General features: G+C 41.4%; 1 protein-coding gene across 1 annotated transcript in view; it reads left to right on the top strand.

Moving 5' to 3' along the window:
- Positions 1–25,324, top strand: part of LOC121005472 (ovostatin-like) — a 46,296-nt gene that overhangs the window by 5,851 nt on the left and 15,121 nt on the right. The window contains exons 3-11 of the mRNA XM_040438241.1: positions 2,020–2,250; positions 2,881–2,938; positions 3,093–3,235; positions 8,849–8,998; positions 9,558–9,728; positions 15,739–15,832; positions 15,933–16,092; positions 19,751–19,982; positions 20,840–20,963. Coding sequence (XP_040294175.1) covers positions 2,020–2,250; positions 2,881–2,938; positions 3,093–3,235; positions 8,849–8,998; positions 9,558–9,728; positions 15,739–15,832; positions 15,933–16,092; positions 19,751–19,982; positions 20,840–20,963 — 1,363 coding nt within the window. The remainder of the gene's footprint in view (positions 1–2,019; positions 2,251–2,880; positions 2,939–3,092; positions 3,236–8,848; positions 8,999–9,557; positions 9,729–15,738; positions 15,833–15,932; positions 16,093–19,750; positions 19,983–20,839; positions 20,964–25,324) is intronic.

The raw sequence follows: 25,324 nt of genomic DNA, 5'->3' as shown, positions 1-25,324 counted from the left end.
AAAATCATCTGGCCTCCCTTTTATTATGCTCCCTGCCTTGTGCCCTTACAGAAGTTTACGACCACAAATGGGGTGTTTCTGTAAACTGCAGAATCAGGGTAATAGATACTAAGTTTTGTTTGGCCATCAACCCTTGATGTGTTACAGGAAATAATGGATTAAAATTGAAAATCTGCCCAAAAAGTTAAATTTAGAAATGTCATCTCCATTTTCCTTTAATTCTTGTGGAACACCTAAAGGGTTAAAAAAGTTTGTAAAATCTGTTTTGAATAACTTGAGTGTAGTTTCTATAATGGGGTCATTATGGATGGTTTCTACTATGTAAGCCCCACAAAGTGACCTCATAACTGAACTAGTCCTTGAAATGTTTTTAGAAAATTTCCAAAACCCACTTTTTAAGAATTGCTTCTACAATTCTCAGCCTTTTAATGTCCTAAAAATCTGAATACATTTACAAAATGATGCCAATATAAATTAGACATATGGGAAATGTAGTAAAGTAATAACTATTTTGTGAGGTATCATTATCTACCTTAAAAGCAGAGAAATAGCGATTTTTTTTTCCCGCATTTTCAGGAAAGTTTGTATTATTTTTTTTATAAATAAAAGTGATTTATATTGACTCAAATTTACCACTATTATGAACTGCAACGTGTTACAAGAAAACCTCAGAATGGCTTGGATAAGTAAAAGTGTTCCAAAGTTACATAAATTGAAACATGTCAGATTTCCAAAATTTGGCCTGATCCTTAAGGTGAAAAATGGCTGGGTACTGCAGGAGATAAAGTAGTAAAACATAATAAATACTGTACAAATTAGGTATTGTTGAAATCCTGATGACCCAAATAAGAATAAGGTCTTTATGTATGGAGTATGTCTAGAAGATGATGAAGATCAGTGGACCCCCATTAGTGTGACACTCATGGTCTGTCTTAAGCCATCAATATCAAAGTCCCACAAACATTTTTCAATCTGAAAATGATCTAGAGCCCTATAAACATGAACATGCCGTAAGATAAAAGCATCATTTTTAAAGTATTAGCACCCAATTGTTGTATTTTAGTACCTGCCTGCAAAGAAAAGCAACTTCTGCTGCATGTTTCTGAAGTGGCAGCAGAGGTTTCTAAAACTACAACCCACTGACTTGCTCTTGGTACACAATTGTTGGAACTACATAGTGCTGACACTGCTGCTTCTACTCATTGTGTATATTGCTGGAAAACAGCAGCTTATGTTTCTCCAAGAAGTCATGAACCGTGGTTTGTTTAAATCTAATTTTTTAAATAAATTTACTAATAAAACTAAAAATATGTACTTTGAGGTAGATTTGAAAAAAATAATTAAAATACAAAGAGTACTAAGTAATGTTAATTCACCCAAATGGGTCTATTTTATAAAACATATATTTTTGGCTATACATACTTATTAACTGAGTTTTAAGTCTGAAGAGCTCTGATCTAGATCAATGATAAAAGGTGCACCCGTATGGCATGTGAAGTTAAGTTACAACCAATGTCATCAGGCACACATTGAAATAGCTTTGTAAACAGCAGATATGTGGTCATACTTCTAGACAGGTCTAGTGCAGTGTAGAATTGGGCTTTTTCGTCCACTTCTAGGTAAGTGTAATTATGCGACTTAGAATTCATTTTACTCATCTCATGTAAACTAGTCCAGCCTTAGGGGTATGAGGACAGTGCATCTCTTTTAACTACAGAAGGGTGTACCATTGACCTTAAAGGACTAGATATCTGGAGCACAGAATTCAGCTACATCTCCTAGTTTAATGGCACTGCATGATTGTACAGTACTATATGGGGACTATGTGGCACACCGTAAGGAGAGAATTAATAGAAGGTTCTAGAAGGCCATCAATTAACATTTGACCAGCCTTTTATAATAACATGTAAGATTAAACCTCATAATATAGATGGAGAATCCTTATAGTTCTGGCAAATCTCGGTGTTTTGTAGTTTTGTAGTTTTCCCATGACCTAAATTGTGTCTCTATTCTTCCCAGGTCAGTTACAAGAACTCTGAAGAATGTCACGACCCCAACTTTATTACTCCCACTTATTCCAATGACTTCTACACAGCCGAACGGTACTATTCTCCATCTGCAAGCTTTGTGCATATAGAAGGACCCAAAGAGGAGCTTCAATGTGGGCAAACATATACTCTTACTGCCAAGTACATATTTGGCCGTTCAGGCCTTCAAGAAGGGGAAACCACCGCAGATTTCAAATACATAGTGAGTACTGGTTTCTAAGAGGCTGGATATTAGAGATCATGGACATGACAATAACTGTAATCACTAAAGATATTGCAAGAAACTAAACTGTGGACAATTCCTTTACCGATATGGAAAGATATACATATGTGGATGTTGGACTTGATCTTAATTAGAGATGAGCGAATTTCATATTTTGAAATTCGGTCACGCTTCGTCTACTGGTAAAAGCAGAATTGCGTTATGGATTCCATTACCACGGACCATAATGCAATTCTATGACGGAATGCATAACGGAATGCCTTTAGAGGCTTTCCGTTATTCATTCCGTCATAATAGAAGTCTATGGGCTTCTCTCCTGATCCTGAGTCCTCTCCTGCATAACGGAAACGGGATGGATCCGTTATGCAGGCCATAGACTTCTATTATGATGGAATGAATAACGGAATGCCTCTAAAGGCATTCCGTTATGCAGTCCATCATAGAATTGCGTTATGGTCCATGGTAACGGAATCCATAACGCAATTCTGCTTTTACCATCAAATGAAGCGTGAACAAATTTCATAACATGATATTGGCTCATGTCTAATTTTAATGTTCAGTGTACCTTCAAGACTTATTCTTGGTTATTTTGTTTTTCTTTTACTGTAGATAATGTCAAGGGGAAAGATTATGAGGTTTGGAACTTTCTCAGCAGATCTGACCAACTGTGAGTATTGCCATTGGTTTCAAAGAGGGCATCTTTCTACTATCTACGTGCTTATCTATCTATCTATTTATCTATTTATCTGTCTTTCTTTTTATCTATCTATCTATCTACCTACTGTATCTATTGACTAGTTCTTTCTACTGCTACATTCCAGCTCTGAAAGGAGAATTTACAATCCCCGTAGAGGTAACTGTAGACCTTGTTCCGGTTATTGACATTGTTGTCTACTGCACATTGGAGAAAGAGGTTGTGACACACACCCTTCGCCTCAATACTGAAAAATGCTTCAGGAACAAGGTAAAGAAAAATTCGATGTCATTGACCAAATTTGATAGTATAATATTTTATAGGCCTATTTGACTCATTGGACACTTTCACAGAAGACAACCTGGGTTTAGCAATAATTATTGAAGAATTAACTGTCTCTTTTTAAATTCTTTACATGTTTATATGATAGAAAATCATACAATTTTCTAATATACATTTGTTTAAAATTCTGCATGTCTATAAGTAATATCAGACATATAAGTAGATATTCAGTAGAATTGAATAGCCTATTTATTAGAGATGTGCAAAGTACTGATGTAGCCAGCCAGTAGCGCAGGGGCAACACGTGAGGTGCACGGTGGACCGATGAGGGGCCAAATAACAACACAGTTCATCAGTTACTGGCTGGCAGCACAGTGTTGAGGTGGACAACACGAAATCCTCCGGGGCACGCTCTGTGGTAGGGAAACATCAGCCAAGATGGTGGTTGAAGTGCCCTTGATGTTAGGGGTGCTTAGGGTACTTGTTGCGGCTGAGTCTCTTGATGGTATTTGTTGTGACTCCAGTACCGTTAATGGTGGTACAACCAATTGTAGTAATAATGAGGTAGACAGTGGTAAGGTACAACTCGCAACTTTTACTCATGTTGGTTCCAGTTGCGGTAGATACATCAATCAAAATGCAGTTTTTGGTTAGCAGTAGAGTTAATCTGTGAATCCACTGTTTATAGGCTTTCTTAGGCTGGATTTAAGCTTTGGATATGAAGTACCTTATTCAAGTTGGTATGCTCAGTCCTATACCTTGTCCTTTCCCTCCAAGCTGAATATTGGGACAGGTAGCTAATCTGTTTTCCAGAGTTATGGTGTGGCTGCCAGAAGCTATAAGTCCTCCACCATGCGCAAAGGTGTCTGTGGCCCTAAATAATGGCTATTATCACCGATGAATCTTTCTGATGCTTGGGTCTGTTCCAGGGAGGCAAACTCTCTCCTACTGGTCAGGGATGCAAGTATATAGTCTGGCCACAGAAGGAAAACGCTCTTCTGCGCCTCACACCTTGGTACTACCTCATAGCGAAGTTGGCTCCACTCACTAATCTGTGGTGTGGAGTCTTCACTCTGCATTATCTCTCCCACTAATCCACCAATCTAATGTCATCTAATCCATCTTACTAGGCCAGACCTAAGTATTTATAGTAAGGTAACGGCCAAAGGGTGAGAAAGGCGCTCATAGGGTAAGTAAATCGAGGTACAACAGCTTCCTTCAAAGAGCTGGTGGATGCGATAGACTCACCTGTTATGGTTGCACCGAAGTTAAGTGGAACCATATTGCAGGTGAGCTGTGAAGTATAAAAGGTGCAGGGCGGTGTTGCCAGATGCGTCAAGAAGCCCCTTGGGACGAAGGCCAAGTCGCCACTCGGGTATATATTGGAAAACGTATCTTAGCTTGTCACTGTGGAGTGATCAAGCTGGTAGACGATCATAAGGCACATTACCACGACCCGGTACAGGATGCAATAAAGTTTATTTTGAGACAACGCGTTTCGGGGTCTCGATGGCCCTTTTATCAAGTCTGTGTCACCCTAGTTTTTTGTGCAGCTGGGTGTGTACTGCCTGGTTTCTTCTAAAAAAGGCGCATGTCCGTACCTTAATTTTGTTCTTGTTACACTTTGAGTGAGTGTAGCGGTTTCACCGCTACAGTCCTATGTGCGGCACGTGTAGAAAGGGCACGCGCGCGCGGGTCGTGGTAATGCGCCTTATGATCGTCTACCAGCTTGATCACTCCACAGTGACAAGCTAAGATACGTTTTCTAAGTATTTATAGGACCTAGGTGCTATCCCCATCTAGTGGTGGGATGTATAAATTACACCTAATCTGCCTGGTAACAGGGTTTTTGCAGATAAATTAGTACAAAATTACATAGCATAGCATAATACAATTCTTAGGGAAAAAAAGTGCTTTTAAGCAGTGCCCACACACATGTATTGGGACGCTGCACTGATAAATTTGATTTGGCTGCTTCACCGAATAAAAAAAAAAATATTAGCTTAGTGACAAATTACTTTGTCGTAAAGCACATTTCTTTGCAAGTAGTGGGTGCCCCTTGTACCCCTCAGATGCCACATTCATAGCTGACGGCATCTCACATTGATTTTGCAGTGTAAAATAAAATTAAAATTTTTTATAAAATCATACTTATCCATTTGATCGTGAAGAGCCGGCATCTTGATTGAAGATCTAGCGCGAAATCTCGCGCAACCCGTGATGACATCATCGCGTTGGCCGGAGTGGAGACGTCATTAGTGATGAGCGGCAGGGGTCATATTCGAATTCGCAATATTTCGCGAATATTTTGTAGAATATTCGTCGAATATTCCCAAATCCGAATATTCGTTATATTCTACAATTTTTTTTACTCGAAAAATCAGCAAGGTAATGATCGTGTAATGCGAATTTTAGTAATGCGAATTTTTATTGCAATTTTTTTCAACTTACAACTATTAGACAAAGAAGATTATAGCACTATATTAGCTAAATTGCTTAATAATCTTTTTTTTTCTGAAACTTCGTTTTTTTTGAATATTCGTAATATTCTAAAACAAGAATATATAGCAATATAGTGAATATTCGAAAAAAAAACGAATTTAGAGCAATTTAGCTAATATAGTGCTAAAATCTTTTTTTTTATAGTTGTCATTTTTTTCCAATCTGTACTTCAGATGAGAAAAAAATTACAACTATTAGACAAAGAAGATTATAGCACTATATTAGCTAAATTGCTCTAAATTCGTTTTTTTTTCGAATATTCACTATATTGCTATATATTCTTGTTTTAGAATATTAAGAATATTCGAAAAACGAAGTTATAGCAATATACAAAATATTTTAAAAAAAAGAATATAGAGCAATTTAGCTAATATAGTGCTATAATCTTCTTTGTCTAATAGTTGTAAGTTGAAAAAAATCGCAATAAAAATTCGAAAATTCGCAAACAACACTACTCCTAAAGTCAAATATACTGCAGCCTTCTCATTGGCCCACAAGCTAGAAGCAGGGAGGGATCATGTGTACTGATTAAAAAAAAATATCGAATATTCTAAATTCCGAATATATATCACTATATTCGAAATAGTCGTGAATTTTCGAAGTAGCTATATTCGCGATAAAAATTCGAAATTCGAATATTCGTTATCAACACTAGACGTCATATGTCACTGCGCACAGGATTTAGAGTAAGATCTTCAATCACGATGGCAGTGGCTGGCTCTTCGCGCTCAAATGGATGAGGTAAGTATGATTTATTTTATTTTTTTACTGCCATTCACGGAAAATTGATTTGTTACCACTAGGAAATTTGGCCTTGTGGCAAATCGAATTTCCCCTAAAATTTGGATCGAAGTCCACTTTGTGGACTTCTAGGTGCTCAACACTACTATTTATCAGTCCTATGTAATGCATCTGAGGCATCAATCATGTGACACTCTTCACATCATAAAATAGGCTACTTTCACACTCGCGTTTAGTGCGGATACGTCATGGATCTGCACAGCTGGATCCGTTCAGATAATACAACCGTCTGCATCCGTTCAGAACGGATCTGTTTGTATTATCTTTAACATAGCCAAGTCAGATCCGTCTTGAACACCATTGAAAGTCAATGGAGGACGGATCAGTTTTCTATTGTGCCAGATTGTGTCATAGAAAACGGATCCGTCCCCATTGACTTACATTTTGTGTCAGAACGGATCCGTTTGGCTCAGTTTCGTCAGACGGACACCAAAACGCTGCAAGCAGCCTCCAAAGCGGAATGGAGACGGAACGGAGGCAAACTGAGGCATTCTGAGAGGATCCTTTTCTATTCAGAATGCATTAGGGCAAAACTGATCCGTTTTGGACCGCTCGTGAGAGCCCTGAACGGATCTCACAAACGGAAAGCCAAAACACCAGTGTGAAAGTAGCCATACCTGACATTCAGTAACCAACATTGTAACATGACTTACATGTGCTGGGTCAGCACACAGGACAGCTCAATGTGATAACTAAATAGGACTAGTGGTGGAATAATGATTTTTGTTATGGTTATTACAGTAAATACATCACTGTGTGAATTCACAGGGCTACTTGTCTCTAGGTGATTAGTACAATGACCGCCTGTCTCTAGGTGATGTTGTCATACTGTTGATGAAGCTTAGTGTAAAAAAAAAAGAAACATAACACACACACAGATTTTCTTCTACACAGATACTGAGAGACAGGATGAGATGCTGCAGGAAACAATACTATATATAATGTAAATGTTCTGCTCCTCAATACACTACTATTCACCTGTTAGATACCAGGGCAGTTTATGAACGCCAAAGATCAAATAACACATCTGAGAGTGACATGACCAACATGGATGGTTTTTACAGGACTAATAAAGGCTGTGCCATTTTTATTTTCGAGAGAGACTACTGCACGCCTATAATAAAGGTCTGTAAGAACAATTTGAACTAGAAGTATAATTGAATTTTTTTCTCAACACCCTATTCTCTAAATAAATGAATATAATCATTAAAACTGGAATACCTCTCAGAAAGGGTGATCTTAGTAAATTGAACCATATCTCTGGTTGGAAGCAGAACTCACTTTTTTTTTGTTTTACATAAAAATAAAACCAGCAGGAGAACTTTAGTTTGTAAAAATAAATCTTCTTTATCCTTCATGAATCTATTGTTATTTTTGGCAAAACAATACAGGGGATGATCAAATGATAGTGTAAACAAGACCTTAAAGGGACTCCTTACAACGACAAGTCATGGCATAGCGCTGCTTCACCTGAACCATATCAGCTTCACTATTTCCCAGTAGAGATGAGCAAAAAGATTCTACAGAATCAATTTGTCCAATCAGCGGGGCTTCTGTATTTGTCTAAGTCCTGCTGATTGGACAAATTGATTCTGTAGAATCTTTTTGCTCATCTCTACTTCCCAGACCAATTTCTGAATGACTATTTTGGCATTTATTTCAACTATAAATAGACGCATTTGGATTCTGGCAATGTTTTCCATCTGTGACATGGGCAATGAAGGTTTGGGGTGTAACTAAAGGGAACTTTGCAGGGTTCCATAGATTTTATTTCCCAGATTTTTTTTTTCATCTACCACTGGCACAGTCCAGTCATAGATATGTACATAGTTTAGGGGTCCTGTGCACCGACATTGAAATTTAGCTTTTCCATCTGTGACCCAAGAAGAATTTATGGATAGACCAAACAATGATGTAAAATAATGTTTGTGTTATGTGTGGTCCTGCTTCCCATGTTGCATATTAGCAGCAGAATAGAAGACTAAAGCTACCGTATGTGAAGCACCTCTAAATAAAACATAAGCAGACTTGGACTGCAATGTATCCGTGGCCTCAGCTATGTCACTGAAAGGGTAGTCCGAGAAACTAGCACATGTTATTTAATTCCAGTGATGAGTAATTTTTAGCCATTGTTACCAAGCCAAGACGTCATCATCTCTTCCAAAACAAGTACGTTTTTTCTTTGTGGTTCAGCAACAATGGCTTGGAAGGGATGGAGATATGGATATAGAGTAGATGGTCGCCTGAAGTAAAAGTGACAACTTTCATAATTCCAGTATTCAAATCTTTTTTGAACAGGCATCCTTGCATTTCTCAGAAGAAAGAGCAAAACCCGGTTCCACTATTAACTTGAACATTACATCATCACCAAACTCTCTTTGTGCCATGAGGGTCTATGATTCAAGTCTTCAGTTTCTCCGCCAAGAAAACCTTCTCACACCTGAAACGGTAAGACACTTTCTGAAAAATATAGCAAAACAAGCTCAGAAAAGTGTAAGAATTACCAATGGCAACTCATTCCATTACTGCTCTTCATTTTTAGATGTTTAAAAGCTAAAGTTTTACATTGCTAACTTCGGCTTTACAAACCCAATAGTAATTTAATAGCAAAAAACCTTAAGTTTCACATAATGAGTGAGAGTTAAACTGGCCACGCAAATGCTAGTGGGCCCCACCCACTTTGACACAATAATGGACCCCCCAAAAATCCAGCAAACCCACTTGGAGCCAAACACTTGCCAGTAGAGGCTGAATCAATACATGACCATGTATGGTGTCCTGCATGTTCAATTAAGACTACAACTAGAGTGGATTTGAACTTTTGGGTAACCCTCCGATTTATTTCCTTATTTTGGCTTTGACTGACGCTGTGACCAATTGACAGGACATACATTTATGTACAATGACCAGTCATCTATGTAGCCACTAATACAGGAAACGACACCAACGGTAGTAGTAGTCTTCTAGCTCACAGTACATTATTACATCTCCTACTTTATCTTTTCAGGTGTATTCATCTCTACAATACAATAGTCTGAATGGATACTATTTTGAGGGGTACAACGTAGCTCCACAAGACCCTCCTTGTGTTGATGGTAGTAAACAATACCTGATTGATGGTTTGTACTATTCACCTGTTGAGTCCCCGAATGAAAGAGACACCTTTGAGCAGTTAAGCGTAAGTATCTACAGTTTCTGGACTGACTGAATGATCACAGCCATTCCACAAGGAAAGCACAGTAAATGTAGAAGGACAGTTTGTCTAGGACCATGGTACATATAACATATGCCATTACTAGAGCATACATGTGATTGCATACAGACAAATCAACACTGCCAAATGGCAACATATACCAGGCTGGTCACCAAATAACTTTTTGATCTCATTGATAAACTGTCTTGAAGAGTCTGCACTGGAAACTTAGCAACTGCAAGAATGGTGATCCAGCAGAGACTTTCCATTGAGATTCAGAGATAAGCAAGGTTTATGATTTCAGCAGGGGCTGGTTCAATGTTCTAACAGACTCCCCGATCCTGCTCTGCTAAATGTATTGTCAAATACAATTGTACCCAAATAAATATATTCTGGTAATATTCTGGATAGAGATGAGCGAATCGAAGTTAATGAAGTTTGATTCGCACCGAATCCGAATTTCCTCACGCTTCGTGGTAACGAATCAAATTTTTTCCTAAAATGGCTGCTGCATGTGTTAGGAAATGGAGCAAGGAACTCTGGGAACGAGGTATCGCCCACAATGCCATGCATGCAGCCAATCAGCCCTGTGATGTCACAGCCCTACAAATAGCCTCAGCCATCTTGTATTCAGCCATTTTCCAGTGTACAAAGTGCAGGCAGAGACGTCAGCAGGCGCTAGGGACAGTGCTAGAAAAGACTTTAAAACTTTTATTTTTCTGTAAAGAAGTTCAGGGAAAGGATAGACCATCTAGATACTGGCTGTGTGACGATTGGTCTCCGCCCACCCCCTGCCGCAATCCCGCCTCACCTGAGTGGTGTTGCCGGCGTGTGACGTCACTGGCTGCGTCCGCCCTCTGCCCTGTTCACTGTGACTCTCCTCGGGCTTCCCTGATGCCTGGGTCACGTGACTGGACGCACGGCGGCGCTCCCGGGTGGCGTCCTGCGTCGATGACGTCACTGGGGGGCGGGGCGACGGAACTGAGGCGCGGATATTTAAAACTCACTTCTGAGACATACAATCGCGGCTGGTCTATACTGTCACCCCCAACCATAGGGGTTGCACATGTTTGAAAGGGATTATTAGATTCCCCAGACCGTCTTGCACAAGACTACCCCTCCTGTGCCACTCTGCTTTCCACCCTGGATTAAGCAGCAACTGCAGCCCAACCAGGCTTCAGCAGTCCACAGGTCATTACAGCCTGTTCCTTTTTCCTCAGTGTTAAACTAGCCTAAGGTTAAATACCTACGGCTATACTGTTACCTCCTGCAGTCGTTCCCCCTGAAGAAGTCACGGACAGAAACGTGCCACGTCGGGTGACCACTGGAAGTATCACCATCCATTCATCACTGGAAAAACCTTCTGTAGTTCCAGGGTACAGGTCCACCATAGGGACAGGCTACCGGACGGGGTCGCCTTTCTCAAGGCGAGTGCTCTGTATAGACAGGTAGCAGCATAATAGCCCCTCTCACCTTGATAGGGATATATAGGACTCCTCCTATTGTCTGATCTACCTGACTACACTGTCTGATCTACCTGACTGCACAGCTGAAGCATCCGTCCTCCGCCCGGCATACTCCCAGGTTTTCCTGCCTCCGGTTACCAAGGAACCGTACCCACTTACTACAAAGGGTCTGGTAAGACTGTTCGCGTCCTCACAGACGGAGCAGAATTTTTCATTTGTACCAGCCTGGTACTAATTGGTCCTATCTATGTTTGTATGTTTTTCGTTTAGTGAGTCCTTTTTACTCTGCTTATCGTATAACTTATTAAAAGCTATATTTTAAATAAGTACACTCCCCCCTCCCTTTGCATAGGGGCCCATTGCCTGCTCATCAACTCGGAGTGTATTCAAAGCCTGAATTGAATCAGGGCTCTGATGAATTTTTGCTGAAAGGATAGGGAGGAATCATTCCACAGTATTGAAGCAGAACAGGGTTCAGTAGGGGAGGTTACAGACTGGGTAATAGGAACAATCCGATTACACCTTGCTGCACTGACTGCGGATCCAAATTACCATTAAATAGCTCTGTAATTCCATCAAACCGTTCTTATTAGGGTGCAAGTGCTGTTTGATACAGCCATTAATAGGGTTTATTACAAGGAAATATTTATACGTCTTATTTGCCCTTGTGTACGGCAGTTATATGTTCTAAAGCATGTTTTGGCTTGGGGAAAAAAAGGGCTTATTAGCTGTTGTGTGGTGAAGTGAGAAAATTACAGCCCTTTTTGGCGTGTATTAGCTGCAAAAAAATATATATTCGCCATTCCGTGGTGCAGTTATATGTTCTTAAGCCTTTTGTGGCGTATATAAGTGGAAAAAAGTAAGGGCCTATTTGCCGTTCAGTGGTGCAGTTATAAGTTCTATAGCCTTCTTTGTCGTGTATTAGTGGGGGAAAAACAGCCGTTGTGTGGTGAAGTGAGAAAATTACAGACTTTTTTGGGGTGTTTTAATTTCCTTTTTATTTATTTATTTGATCTAACAGTATGTCAGACAGAGAAGTGCCAGGGGAGTTGCAGAGGCCTAAATGTTTCTGGCGCAGGCACAGGTCGCAGCAGAGTAAGGGGTTTGGCAGCAGGGGGTCACTACGTGAGGCCTGAGCTCCCAGTGTCATCTAGCAGACATGTCTTGACCAGCAACCCAGCGGTTCTTGAATGGTTGACTAGGTCACCCACTTCGCCCCAAGTGACATCCGACACCCCCAGCCAAGAGTCGGTGGGTTTATCAGACACAAACCTTAGTTGGCATGGCCCGGGAGCAGGTTCTGTGCCCTTACCTGTCCTCAACCTACCTCTGTCCTTTTCTGTTCCCTCAGCTAGACAAGTATTATATGCTGTGGGCTCAGCTCCACTATACAGCGAGGGCGAGCTACTAGAGGACAGTCAGCAGCTACTGGCCAGCCAAGATGTAGAAGAGACTTCCGCCGCTCCCTCTGGTAGGCGGGAAAGTAGTGATGAGGAGAGTGGCATGGGAGCTGGTATTGCAAGCGGTCAGGCTACTGACCCAGAGCCCGTTGAGGAGGACATCTGTGGCGTGCATCGATGATGATGATGTAGCTGATCGCACTTGGGAGCCGGGTGAATTAGGTGCTTCATCATCATCGGTAGAAGAGGGTGGAAGCTTGCCCGTAAGGCAGCAGCGGAGCCAGCAAGTCGGTAGCATGCCCAGGAGTCAGCAGGGTGGCAGCAGTTGAAGGTCGGGAGCCAAACGTGCTCGGGGTAAACCACCCCCTTCTCAAGAGCCTACTTGCCCGGAAAGTAGTGGTGCAGGGGTACACAGAAGTAGAGGCGGTAGCAGTCAGTCAGTGTGGAGTGTTGGGGGTAAAATCACCTACCCGGTGGTGTGGCAGTTTTTTTTTATTCAGCCGCAGGAGGAGGTGAACATGGCCATTTGTAGAATCTGTGGGCAGAATGTGAAGCCTGGCCAGGATGCCAATGTTGGCCTTGGAGAACTGTGGCTCCGATGTGGTAGTCCAGCCTGCCGCAGCAACCGCTGCATCACCCAGTGGCATGCACCCGATTTAAGGCAGTCAAGGCTACACCACCTCAGCCGAAGGGAGCTGTCTGTCCTTCTCATCATCTGCTGGTCCTACATGCTCCTGCTCTTCCTCCTACTCATCCTACTTCTCGTCAGTCATTCCGTTAGCAATCGATCACCAAAGCGTACAACAGTATGCGTGCACTCATCCAACGGCGCAGAAGCTGAATGTGCTCCTGGCCAAGTTGCTGGTGCTGCAGTCCCTCCCTTTCCAAGTGGTGGACTCTGCACCTTTCAGAGAACTAATGGCTTGTGCCGAGCCAGAGAGTCCCAAGCCATCATTTATTTGTGAAAAAGGCAGTACCAGCCCTGCACACGTATGTAGAACGGAAGGTGGGCCAGTCCTTGAGCCTGTCGGTGTCTGCCAAAGTGCACGGCAGCGCTGACGTGTGGAGCTGTAACTACGGTCAGGGACAATACATGTCCTTTATGGCCCACTGGGTGAATATGGTTCCTGCACAGCCATACCAGCAACTTGGCCAGGTGACGCGGCTTCTGCCTCCACGTTCTCACGTCGTTGGTCCTGTGACAATGTCCGCCTCTGCATCCTTATCCTCCACCGTGTCCTCAGCCTCCACTGCAGGGACAATTCACAGTGCCCCTCCATCATACCACATGTGCAGGGCACGGTGGTGTCACGTTGTTCTGCACCTGGTTTGCCTGGGTCGAATGGAGTCACACAGGAGAGTAACTGCTCCATATCCTTCATCAAGAAATCGAATCCTGGCTTTCTCCGCGACAACTGAAAATCGGAACCATGGTGAATGACAACAGGAAGAACATGGTGTCGGTGCTGCGTCAAGGAGGGCTGAGCCATGCGCCCTGCATTGCAAACGTGTTCAATCTGGTTGTCAAGCGGTTCCTGAAGTCTTTCACCCATCTGCAAGACATCCTAAAAATGGCAAGGAAACTTTGCATGTACTTCAGCCACTCGTACACTGCAAAGCACACCCTCCTTGAGCGGCAGAACGGCATCCCCCAACATAGGCCGATATGCAAAGTTTCCACCCGTTGAAATTCCAACCTCCATATGTTGGACCGACTATACGAACAGAGAAAGGCCATAAACATTTTCTTGATGATCTAAGCAGACGAGTACTCCTCTGTGTAACTTTTATGTCAGCCAGCGGCAGCTCATGCTCATGCCACGTTATTTGTCATTCGCCAGGACTACGGGATGAACAACGTCATTCCACTGCTTCATGTCCTGGAACAGATGGTGGTAAATCTAGCTGTCAGGGGACTGGAGACGTGGCGCCTAGATCTCACGGCCACCTGAGCCCTGTGGTGGCGGAACTGGAAGAGGAGGAGGACATTGGAGCACACACAATGTGTAGCGAAATGGGTGGTTTTTATACACAGGTGACAGGAGAGAAGGAGCAAGAGCAGCCAGAGGAGCTACAGGGCAATGAGGAAAACAAGGCAGAGAACCCAGACACACCATGGCAGTATGCAGTGGAGATGGAGGCAGGGAGTCCCACTGAGTCACTTGCACAAATTACCTGATGCATGCTCACTTGCCTGGGTAGTGACAGCCGAATTTCTGATCTGTCAGAAAGAAGGGAAATGAGAAACACATCGGATCCTGTCTGTGTAGCAGTTGTAAGGCCTGTATGACATGGTCCCTATTTCGCATGAGAATTGGCTTATGATTTGGTAGCCAAAGCAGGAGTGGGTACAAAACACAGAAGACATGCAAATATTCCATTTACGTGTCATCTCTGTTTTAGATCCACTCCTGTTTTTTTTGGCTTTAGCAATACTGATGGATTACCGACCAAATGCTGACTGAGTGAAGGCGGATGCTCCACAGACAGGATCCGTTTTTTGGGGGTTATTGTTCTGACGGATCAGAAGAAGGGCAAAATAATCAGTGACGTCAATACAAACTTACTGCTGACACCCTCTCCACTCTGTCGGGGGCTCTACTTGTATAAGCGTTTAATAGAACAGGTTCTGTAGAAATCTATGTGGAATCAGTGAATTGGTGTAAAAGGAGTGCGCTCTTTCACGCTATAGTAGGATCTTGGGCCTCTGCACGGCTCTTTATACCTGGCACTAACATTGACCTGTAAGGCTGAGTTCACACTTGAGTTATTTGCAGTGATTCTAAGAATGACGCCTGTCATCTGCATGTCATACGGACTCACAGTATTAGTTCACTACCACAGCAGACTCCCTATGCGTGTTACTGCAAGGCACAGTGTTCTACACCACTATACAGGCTCTCTGCAGCCTGGAAATAGAAGTTTTTTAACGTGATTCGCCACAAATAAATTCGGATCAAACCAAATTTTTCTGAAAATTCGACAAACCAGCCGAATCGAATTTTTTAGAAATTCGCTCATCTCTAATTCTGGGCATTACTGGTCAGATAAGACCGCCCCTTTAAAATGGTCCCATGCATGTGTCTACTGTCCTTATATCATCATGAAACGGGTTTCCCTCTCTTTCAGAGCGTCGGCTTGCATTTTATTACAAGTATAAGATTGAAAAAACCTACCTTGTGTGGTGGATCAATTTTTGTCAACAACAATTTTAGACGGCCCGGTAATACGATTTCTACTAAAACATTTGTCTGTCAGATCATAGTTATTGATGACAAAACTTCTGAACTGCTTATTAACTTGTAAAATGTTCTTTTAAACAGGACTTGCATTTGATTCCTCCTCATTTGCGTCAGAAAGTTCGTCCTTCAGCATCCTGAATAGCCCTAACATCCTGAATAGCCCTAACATCCCGGGTGGTGAGATCCGAAGTGTGCGGACAATCTTTCCTGAAGTGTTGCTCTTTAGTCAAGCGCAAACTGAGTAAGACTTTAAGTAACCACCTTACTTTTATGGAGTCAAAGGGGTTGTCTCACTTCAGCAAATGGTATTTGTCATGTAGAGGAAGTCAATACAAGGCACTCACTAATGTATTGTGATTGTCCATATTGCTTACTTTGCTGGCTTCATTCATTTTTCCATCACATTATACACTGCTCGTATCCAAGGGTTACGACCACCCTGCAATCAAGCAGCGTTGGTCGTGCTTCCACACTATAGTAAAATACACTGGCCTCTCCGGTGGCCAGGACTGCGGGAGCGCTTTTTCCTACAGTGTACAAGCACGACCACTGCTGCTGGATTGCATGGTGGTCGTAACCCTGGAAATGAGGAGTGCATAATGCAATGGAAAAATGAAGGAAGCCAGCAAAGGAGGCACCATGGATAATAACAATTACTTTAATAAGTGCCTTGTATTAACGTTGTCTACATGATAAATGCCATTTGTTGAAGTGAGGAAACCCCCTCTAATTTCTTAAACTTTCTGCCTGACTTTCATCTCAAAACAGTATGGGTTGTCGAAGGTTAGAAAAATGTGGCTGCTGTTTTTCCAAAAACATTGCCACATGAACCCTCATCTACTGTATGCTTTGTTATTGCAGCTCATGGTTTGTTCTCATCTGCATCGGAGGCCTCAAAAGCCGTAAAATGCTGACAGAAAAGTCCTACATTTAGGAGTCTTTTTTTTTTGCCCAAAAAACAAGACAAAAAATTAACTCTTGAACAGAAAAGGACCCCACAGTAGTCAATGGATTATGTTTGGCCCTGTTCAGTACAAGTATGTGCCTTATCTGGCACGTCTGTTATCTTTGTTGTTCTGCTCCTCTGACTGCCTTTAGTGTGAACATGCACTGAAGCTAAACTAAACACAGATCATAGTGTAGTGATATCTGTGTGTTGTTCTAATCCTGACAACCCCTTTAAGAAGCTGTGGACATGTATTAGATTCAGTAATGCTTACTAACTAAAAAGCATGACAAAGTGGCTCCAATTACCCTGGAAACTGGTATATAACACCCTGTAGTCTCCTAGGAATTTTTAGGAAAACTGGTTATAGCTTTTCATTTATTTTTTTTATGAATATTTTTTATTTTTCTCTCCCCCCTTTCCAATCTCTTGAATGCAATGACAGAAATACTAAATGATATCTAAGTGACACTGACACACATGACTATGGGTAAACGCACATTTGACGGAGTTCAAAAAAAATGGGGGCAGATGGTGTTTGGAGTGTGTGGAAATGAAGCAACATGGATTTTTGTCTACTATGTTCCGTTACCACTCACAGATGTTAGCCTCCACTACCTTGCGCATTGTAAGACACGTATATGCTGATTTTAAAAACTTCAACCCCAAATTTTTTTATTAAAACTGTGTGTAGATAAAACAACACAGATTGTTGCCTAGTATGTCACGTTATCTTTTTACAGAGGTTATCCTCTGCTACCCTGCGTATTGTCAGACACGTACTATTTTTTCTTAAAGTATAAAAAAAATTAAAATTGTGGAGAAGCCCTGTCATGGAGCTCAGACTAGTATTTCAAGATTTCAAATGCTATATCTATCATCTGGATGGTAAAACATGTGTTGTACAGTTTTGTGCTTTTTTCTCACCACTCCTGGAAAATAGTGTATCTGTTAAAAGTTGTGCAGTTGTGCTCGGAGGCACACCCAACCTCAGCTCCTCACTTCTCACCCCCTTTCTGACAGCTTTCCCTTCTTCTCCCTATTCTACACAATTCTTCTTCTAGCCTTTCCCGTCACTCTCCCTAGCAGTAGAATACAAGCTTGGTTGATTTCTCACTGTCCCTGATTGTTTTTTTACTCTCCCTAACTCCCTAACATGGTTTTTCTGGCAAAAATTTTTATACCCTACCACTAATGAAGTATGATTATATATATATTATTTTTTATTATTATTTATTTATTTTTTAGTAATTACACATTTATTTAGTGCCATACATTTTTTACAATGACTAATACAAATATATATATATATATAATCTCTATTTCTAAAATGTTTCTGCCGAGATTTGAACTCCCAAACTTGTTTATTAGAGGACGATGTTAACCACTACACTATACAGCTATATGTTAACCTGCACAGAAATATAAAATAAGTCTTCTGCTGAATAGGAATACTCACTAAATCAGAAACTACTATGAGGTTTTTCTGACACAGTTTAGCATTCAGCTTTATAGCTGAGTGGATAAGGTCCTTGGGCCAGATTTATCATGACTGACAGCTCACTCCACTTTAACATATGGCTAAAGTCAGTTTTAGCCAAGTCAGATTTATGATCGGCCCTTTAAGACTGTAATAAATGTGGTTTGACGGTAGCAGTTTATCCGTCAGTAAGCAGCTTTACAAAAGTCGCACATCTTTACGAAAAAGTTGCATGTTTTTATGAAAATATGTTCTATTAAAAAGTCTCATAAGATAAGCATGGTCCTCACTGAAGTGAAATTGCGACTTTTTTGAGACTTTTTAAATAGTCCCAATAGTAAATCTGTCTAGAGATTCATTTACATAAGAAAACACGCCCACTTTCAGAAAACTGGCGAGCATAGTGCAGAGCAGAAAAAAGTTGCAAATTTGTGCGCAGTTTAGCCTTTGGGACTTTTTTTGGGACTTTTTCACTCCATTATTCTGACCTGAGCTAATGATAAATCTGGCTCCTTGTCTCTATTGCACAATGTTGGGAGTTCAAATCCCAGTAGAAACTTTTCAGAAATTAGCTTTAAATACACTGGGGTGTCCTCGGGCACTGACTCCATATATGGATATAGCTATATATGGAGTCAGAGCAGGGACTCCTAAGCTGAACTAGAGTCCCGACACCCTCCCCTCTTCAGAGCAGGGGGTGCCTGGGGTACACCCTTTAAATTCCATTGTGCTCGGTAGAACTCCCGAGCATCAGAAGTGTTCTACCCGAGCACACAAGCACTTTGGTGCTCGATCAATACTACCTACCACCCTCATTCACAGCACAGAATGGCGTTCTGCTAAGGCACATCCCTGCCTGCTGCAGCACTGATTGGCTCCTCCAAGCTGTCTGGGTGACCTCTCAGGGTCATGTGAGCATCCTTCTTCCTCCCTAGTGCTTTTTCCCACCAATAATTGCAGTAAAATGTGCACTGTTTTACTGGATTCACCTGAAACGAACCTGAACAGCAAATTATGAACTTTTTTCACAGAGCCTACAGAAAATGAACTTTATTAGTTTTGCCATTAATTATTACATAGTTTAATGCTTTCACATGTACCGCTGATGTATTCCCAACATTGAACTATAAGTAAGTTTTAGTGACTGAAAACAATACAAGTTCATGCATTTCAGAGGATGACTGCAGATTTCACACCAGGTTTTGTAGCTCTAGCCTAGCACAATGCCTTAAGACATTAAGCTGACGTCAGATTGCTGGTGCATGATATTCCTGTCTTTACGTAGGACACTGGTCAACATTAAAATCTACACATCTAAAATTGGCTTCTGAGGATTTGTATGCATATGTCGCTAGTGAGGGGAACTATGGGAGATTGTCTAATTCTGCATAGAAATTGCAATAATGTTTTACAAGTAAACAGGTTACAACACACAGTAGTATAATACATTTTTCTTTTTGGAATCTCTTGTAGTGAAAGTGGTTCACAGTCAGTGGCAGTGGAGGTACCTGGCACTATCACTAAATGGAATGGTGAAATAGCCTGCATGGATTCTAACACTGGATTTGGAATGAACACATCCCCGACCAGCTTCACATCCTTCCAGGAGATGTTTGTAGATGTTGCTCTTCCTTATTCCTTACTCCGAGATGAGACTGTAGTTCTAAATGCTGTAGTGTCAAATTTTATGGACAAGAGTGCTAAGGTGAGAATTAGAGATGAGCAAAGTTTTGGAAAATTCGATTCAGGTGATTCGCAAAATTTTACACAAAAAAAAAATTGTTTTGTGACAAATTACTTTGTCACAAAGCGCATCTTTTTGTAAGTAGCAGGTGCAATGACAGGGAGCTGCAATAACGCCGCTCCCAATCATTGTACCCCTCAGATTCCGGGTTCTTACAGTATCGCTTTGCATCTGTGAATAAAAACAGTGTAAAGCTACATGCAGATAAAAGTTGTTTGTTTCCATGTCCGTTCCATTTTTTTTGCGGATAGGATGCGGACCAATTCATTTCAATAGGTCAGCAAAAAATGCGGACAGCACACTGTGTGCTGTAGACCCGTAAAAAAAAATAGAACAATTTGCGGACCGCAAAACACATACTGTCATGTGCATGTAGCCTTAAAGTAACAGAAAAAAAATGAAATCATACTTACCGCCACCATTTGCTCTGCGCCGGCTGTTGCCATCTTGCTTGAAGATCTGGCACGTAATCTTGCTCGGCTCACTACGCACGGGATTTCGGCCAAGATCTTCAATCAAGATGGCGGCGACCATGATCATTCCGCCCACCCAGTCCTGTGGAGCCTGACGCATGACTAAGCTGCGGGCAAGTAGGGAGTGATGTAAGGGGCACCAGTAGCAAACCAGGCAAAATTTGGCATGAGGATTCAGAACCAAATCCTGGATGACAGGGAACTTACTTGTGGCTCTGAGCCATGTGTACAGTTGGTACTAAACTTTTGTGACTGTAACCAGTATTGGTCTTCACAGAATATATACACACAATGCTGTACTGAGCAACTCATCCATAAAAATTCTGTCATCTCCTGTCCGTTTAGATTCGTGTAACAGTAGCGCCTTCTGCTGACTACACAGTAGAATCACTGGATGAGGAACTAGTCAAATGTGTTTCTTCTGGGGGAAGAGCTTCGTTCTCCTTCAGCATGAAAGCCCAAGCAAGCGGTAAGTAATGTCTACTCAAATCTGGTCATTAAAACTTCTCAAATGTTTAACCTGATACTGAATGGTCAATTACTGTCTTCTGCTTTCAAAATAAAATGTTAAATGAGTGGTTCTTTAAACGAGACAAACCCTTTCTTTTTGCCCAATTAGGACCTATGGAAGGTAGAGATGAGCAGATAGAAAATGGGAGATAACAAACTGGGTCCCACTCTCTAAAAGACCTATCCCATCCATGTACTATATATACAGAAATGTATTTTAACATAAAACACAGAATTTTCTCTTGGAGCAAGCAATTTCCACGGCGATAAAATGTAATTCTAGTGCTACACTCCTTATCAGTGGTATCAGGGCTTAAAGGGGTCTTCCCATCTAGGACATTTATGACATACTGTATCATTAGGATATGCCATAAATGTCTGATGGGTGGTGTTCCCACCTCCAGGACCTGCTCCTGTCTCAAGAACAGGCCCCATTTATGACAGAGCCCTGTTTATGCGATGGGCCCTAGACATGGGGTATGCCAAAAATGGATCATGCCTATCAAAATGCCATAAATATTTAGATGGGACAACTCCTTAGCCTCTCAACAGTCACATTAAAATTGGGGGAAAAAATGTAACTTTTTTCCCCATTTTTTTTCCTTTTTATTAATATTTCAATACAAAATAAAACAAGATTATAATTTCTATTCCCTTAACCCCCCCTCAATTCCCTCCAAAACTCCCACCCCTTTGCGATGTGTCCCCCCCCCCCCTAACAAAAAAGACGGGACGGGGATAGTGAGAAGTTTGAAGTAGGAAACATTTAAAGTTCTATTCTCCCCATACCTTAAACCATTTATCTTCAGATTTTCTTTGTTTGTATAGGATGTTTTCATACCTTTTTATCTTATTAACAAACTTTAACCATGTATTCATACTTGAAGCATTAGAAGAGAACCAAGCCTGTGCAATCAAAAGCCTTGCTAAAAATATTATTTTAACCAAAATAATCGGTTTGTACTTAACGTGTCGTTTACTCTGCATGTGTGTGCACTCCCCCTTATATCTTAGTTCCTCCCCTGTCTTGCTCTGGAGGGGTTAACTCCCAGGTTGGGTGTGACAACTAGGTTTATATTGCCTGGGGCCTCTAGGCTGGAGTTAGTTGCCCAGTGCTTGAGCGCCACCTTGTGGAACATCAAGGTCTCAGCAATGTCTCACCTATGTCTTCCCAGTGTCTCCTTCCCTTCTCTACCCTACTTTATGTGTGGTGTAGTTTGTAGGGGTAGGTGTTATGTTTGGTTGTTGTTTCATGTCTGGTTTGTTGTCCAGTTTGCTAGACATTGTCCTGTCTATCAGTGTGTCCTCCGGAATGGGGTAACAGGGTTCCCTGGAGGGGGAACTACAAGTCTGTATGCAGCTCTGCCTGGGGCCGCCATGCGTCCTGTTTGCATGGGGGTCCAGGCAGTAACTGGTGTGCTGGATATCTGGGTGTGGTTGTTTGTACTGTGTCCTGTATATGTGTGGGCACCAGTACTCATGCTCGGGATCCAGTCGTTGTGGCTGCGGCAGGTAAGTGTTTTGTTCTGTGTGCTTACCTGCCGATCCAGTAGCTATATACGGCCTCTATTTTTGACGGATTATCAGGGCGACTCAGGGTCCTAGGTTCCTGGGTATGAGTCATCCTACCATCCAGGTCCGCTCATATGGGTAGGAGTTAGGGCAAGGGTTAGGGAAGCAATAGGAGGTGACCTGCTCCCTTATCCTAGACTCTGGCCTAGTTGCTTGTCGGTCTGCTTCACATTGTACCATGACAAAATGGAATAAATTTTTTGGATAATATAATTACGTATTGCCCCCCAATATTCTCTTAGTTCTGTATAAGTCCAGAACATATGTAGATGATCGTCTTCAAGTGAATTACACTGTGGACAATTATAAGTGTTTCTCAAACCCAGTTTATTAAGCCCTAAAGGTGTAACATAAATTCTGTGTAAAATATTAACTTGAACCATTATATGGCTAAAATTATAGGAAACTAGTCCCATATTAACCAATATATTATCCCAATCATCCAATTGAATCATTGGGCAGTCCCTTCCCCAGGCCTTTTGTCTTCTGGACAAAAGGCCTGGGGCAGTCCCTTCCCCAGGCCTTTTGTCCAGAAGACTGTAGATTAGTAAATTGTGCTTTAAGTTAATATTTATAAAATTGTGAAATCTTAACCGTCTGTGCTGGCTTTACTATTAAATTATGCAGAAATGTGGAAGTGTCTATATGAAAAAGGGATTTTTCTTTTATACTAGAGAGTGCCGAACATAACTGAAAATACTGAAACCAAGATAGATTGTATATATTTTCTCTTTGTGCTAACTCCAAGATAGAAAAAATATGCCCATTCCCAACCACCTGTGCAAGATAGCAAATATTATTATTTTGCCAATACTGATCCCCAACCAGTTCATCTAAGGCCTGTAAATAATAATTACGCCAAAGGGGCGTACAACAAAGGGATCCTTTTATTTCCAACCAATCTCTGATGGTACTCCAGGACTTAGTAAATAACTTCACAGCAATCCTATATTCCTGATGGGAATTGATTAATTGGCCGGAATTCAATAAAACAAAGATATTGTCATGTGAAGAATTCTTCACCAGAGTTCTGCAAAGTGGGCTCTTCTCCCATTCATAATACAGCCATAGATGTGATGCTATAAAATAGACCTTGAAGCAGGGAAGATTTAATCCTTCCTGCTCCATCGGCCTATAAAAATGCTCCAACTTAAGCCTGACTCGCTTTCTCCTCCAAAGTACATCATTAATAATTCTCTCAATCAGTTTGAAAAATGTATCTTCAATTCATACTGTGGAGTTCCTGAGAATATACAGTAGTTGGGGCAGAATAACCATCTTCTGTATCATGTCGGCAGGATTGTCCCCTTCCATACCCTCCGGAAGGCCCACAATTTTGATGTTACATCGCCGAGACCTATCTTCCAAATCAAACTTTTTTTTTTTTCTTTTTTTTTTGGATATTGGCCTCGGATCACAAGATAGGGATTTCCATTTTAAACACTTTGGCTTCCCTCTCCAGGACCTCCACAGTTTTTTCTATGGCAGTTACTCTGTCCCGTCTCTTATCAGAATTCCTAATCCCCCCAGTGACAATTTTTTGCATTAAAGGACATCTGTTAGCAGATTTGTACCTATGACACTGGCTGACCTATTGCATGTGCACTTGGCAGATAAAGGCATCTGTGTTGGTCCCATGTTTATATGTGGCTTCATTGCTGAGAGAATTATGTTTTATTATATGCAAATAAGCCTCTAGGAGCAACGGGGGCGTTACCATTACACCTAGGGGCTCTACTTCTTCTCTGCAACTGCCGCACCCTCTGCACTTTGATTGACAGGGCCAGGTAATAAAAACATCATCACACCTTTTTTTTTCTTTCCACCTGCAAGCTGTGAGCTCCTCAGCTCCCCAACTGCCTCCCCCCCCCAACTGAAGGAGGATGGCTGCTTTAACCCCCCATATCTCAGGATTGGTAGCAGTGATATAAGCCTCGAACTATGTGAAAGCTGTTATTGCAAGCGTTTAAAAAGAGTCACAGCATTATCCCCACTATATTACAATCGGGCCTACGGGACTGGAGTGAATGCAGCTGAAAGTGAAAGCTGTTTTTGCTCCCGACCCAATTTCTAACAGCTATATCTCCTAATATAGTGGAGATAAGCCTCTGATTCTGGTCTTGTTTAACCACTTCAGCCCCCCTAGCTTAAACACCCTTAATGGCCAGGCCACTTTTTACACTTCTGACCTACACTACTTTGACCGTTTATTGCTCGGTCATGCAACTTACCACCCAAATGAATTTTACCTCCTTTTCTTCTCACTAATAGAGCTTTCATTTGGTGGTATTTCATTGCTGCTGACATTTTTACTTTTTTTGTTATTAATCAAAATTTAACGATTTTTTTGCAAAAAAATGACATTTTTCACTTTCAGTTGTAAAATTTTGCAAAAAAAACGACATCCATATATACATTTTTCTCTAAATTTATTGTTCTACATGTCTTTGATAAAAAAAAAAATGTTTGGGTAAAAAAAAAAATGGTTTGGGTAAAAGTTATAGCATTTACAAACTATGGTACAAAAATGTGAATTTCCGCTTTTTGAAGCAGCTCTGACTTTCTGAGCACCTGTCATGTTTCCTGAGGTTCTACAATGCCCAGACAGTAGAAAAACCCCACAAATGACCCCATTTCGGAAAGTAGACACCCTAAGGTATTCGCTGATGGGCATAGTGAGTTCATAGAACTTTTTATTTTTTGTCACAAGTTAGCGGAAAATGATGATTTTTTTTCTCCTAACTTGTG

This window comes from Bufo bufo, chromosome 6, assembly GCF_905171765.1.
Source record: "Bufo bufo chromosome 6, aBufBuf1.1, whole genome shotgun sequence".
Lineage (NCBI taxonomy): Eukaryota > Metazoa > Chordata > Amphibia > Anura > Bufonidae > Bufo > Bufo bufo.
This window is presented reverse-complemented; position numbering and strand designations above follow the sequence as displayed.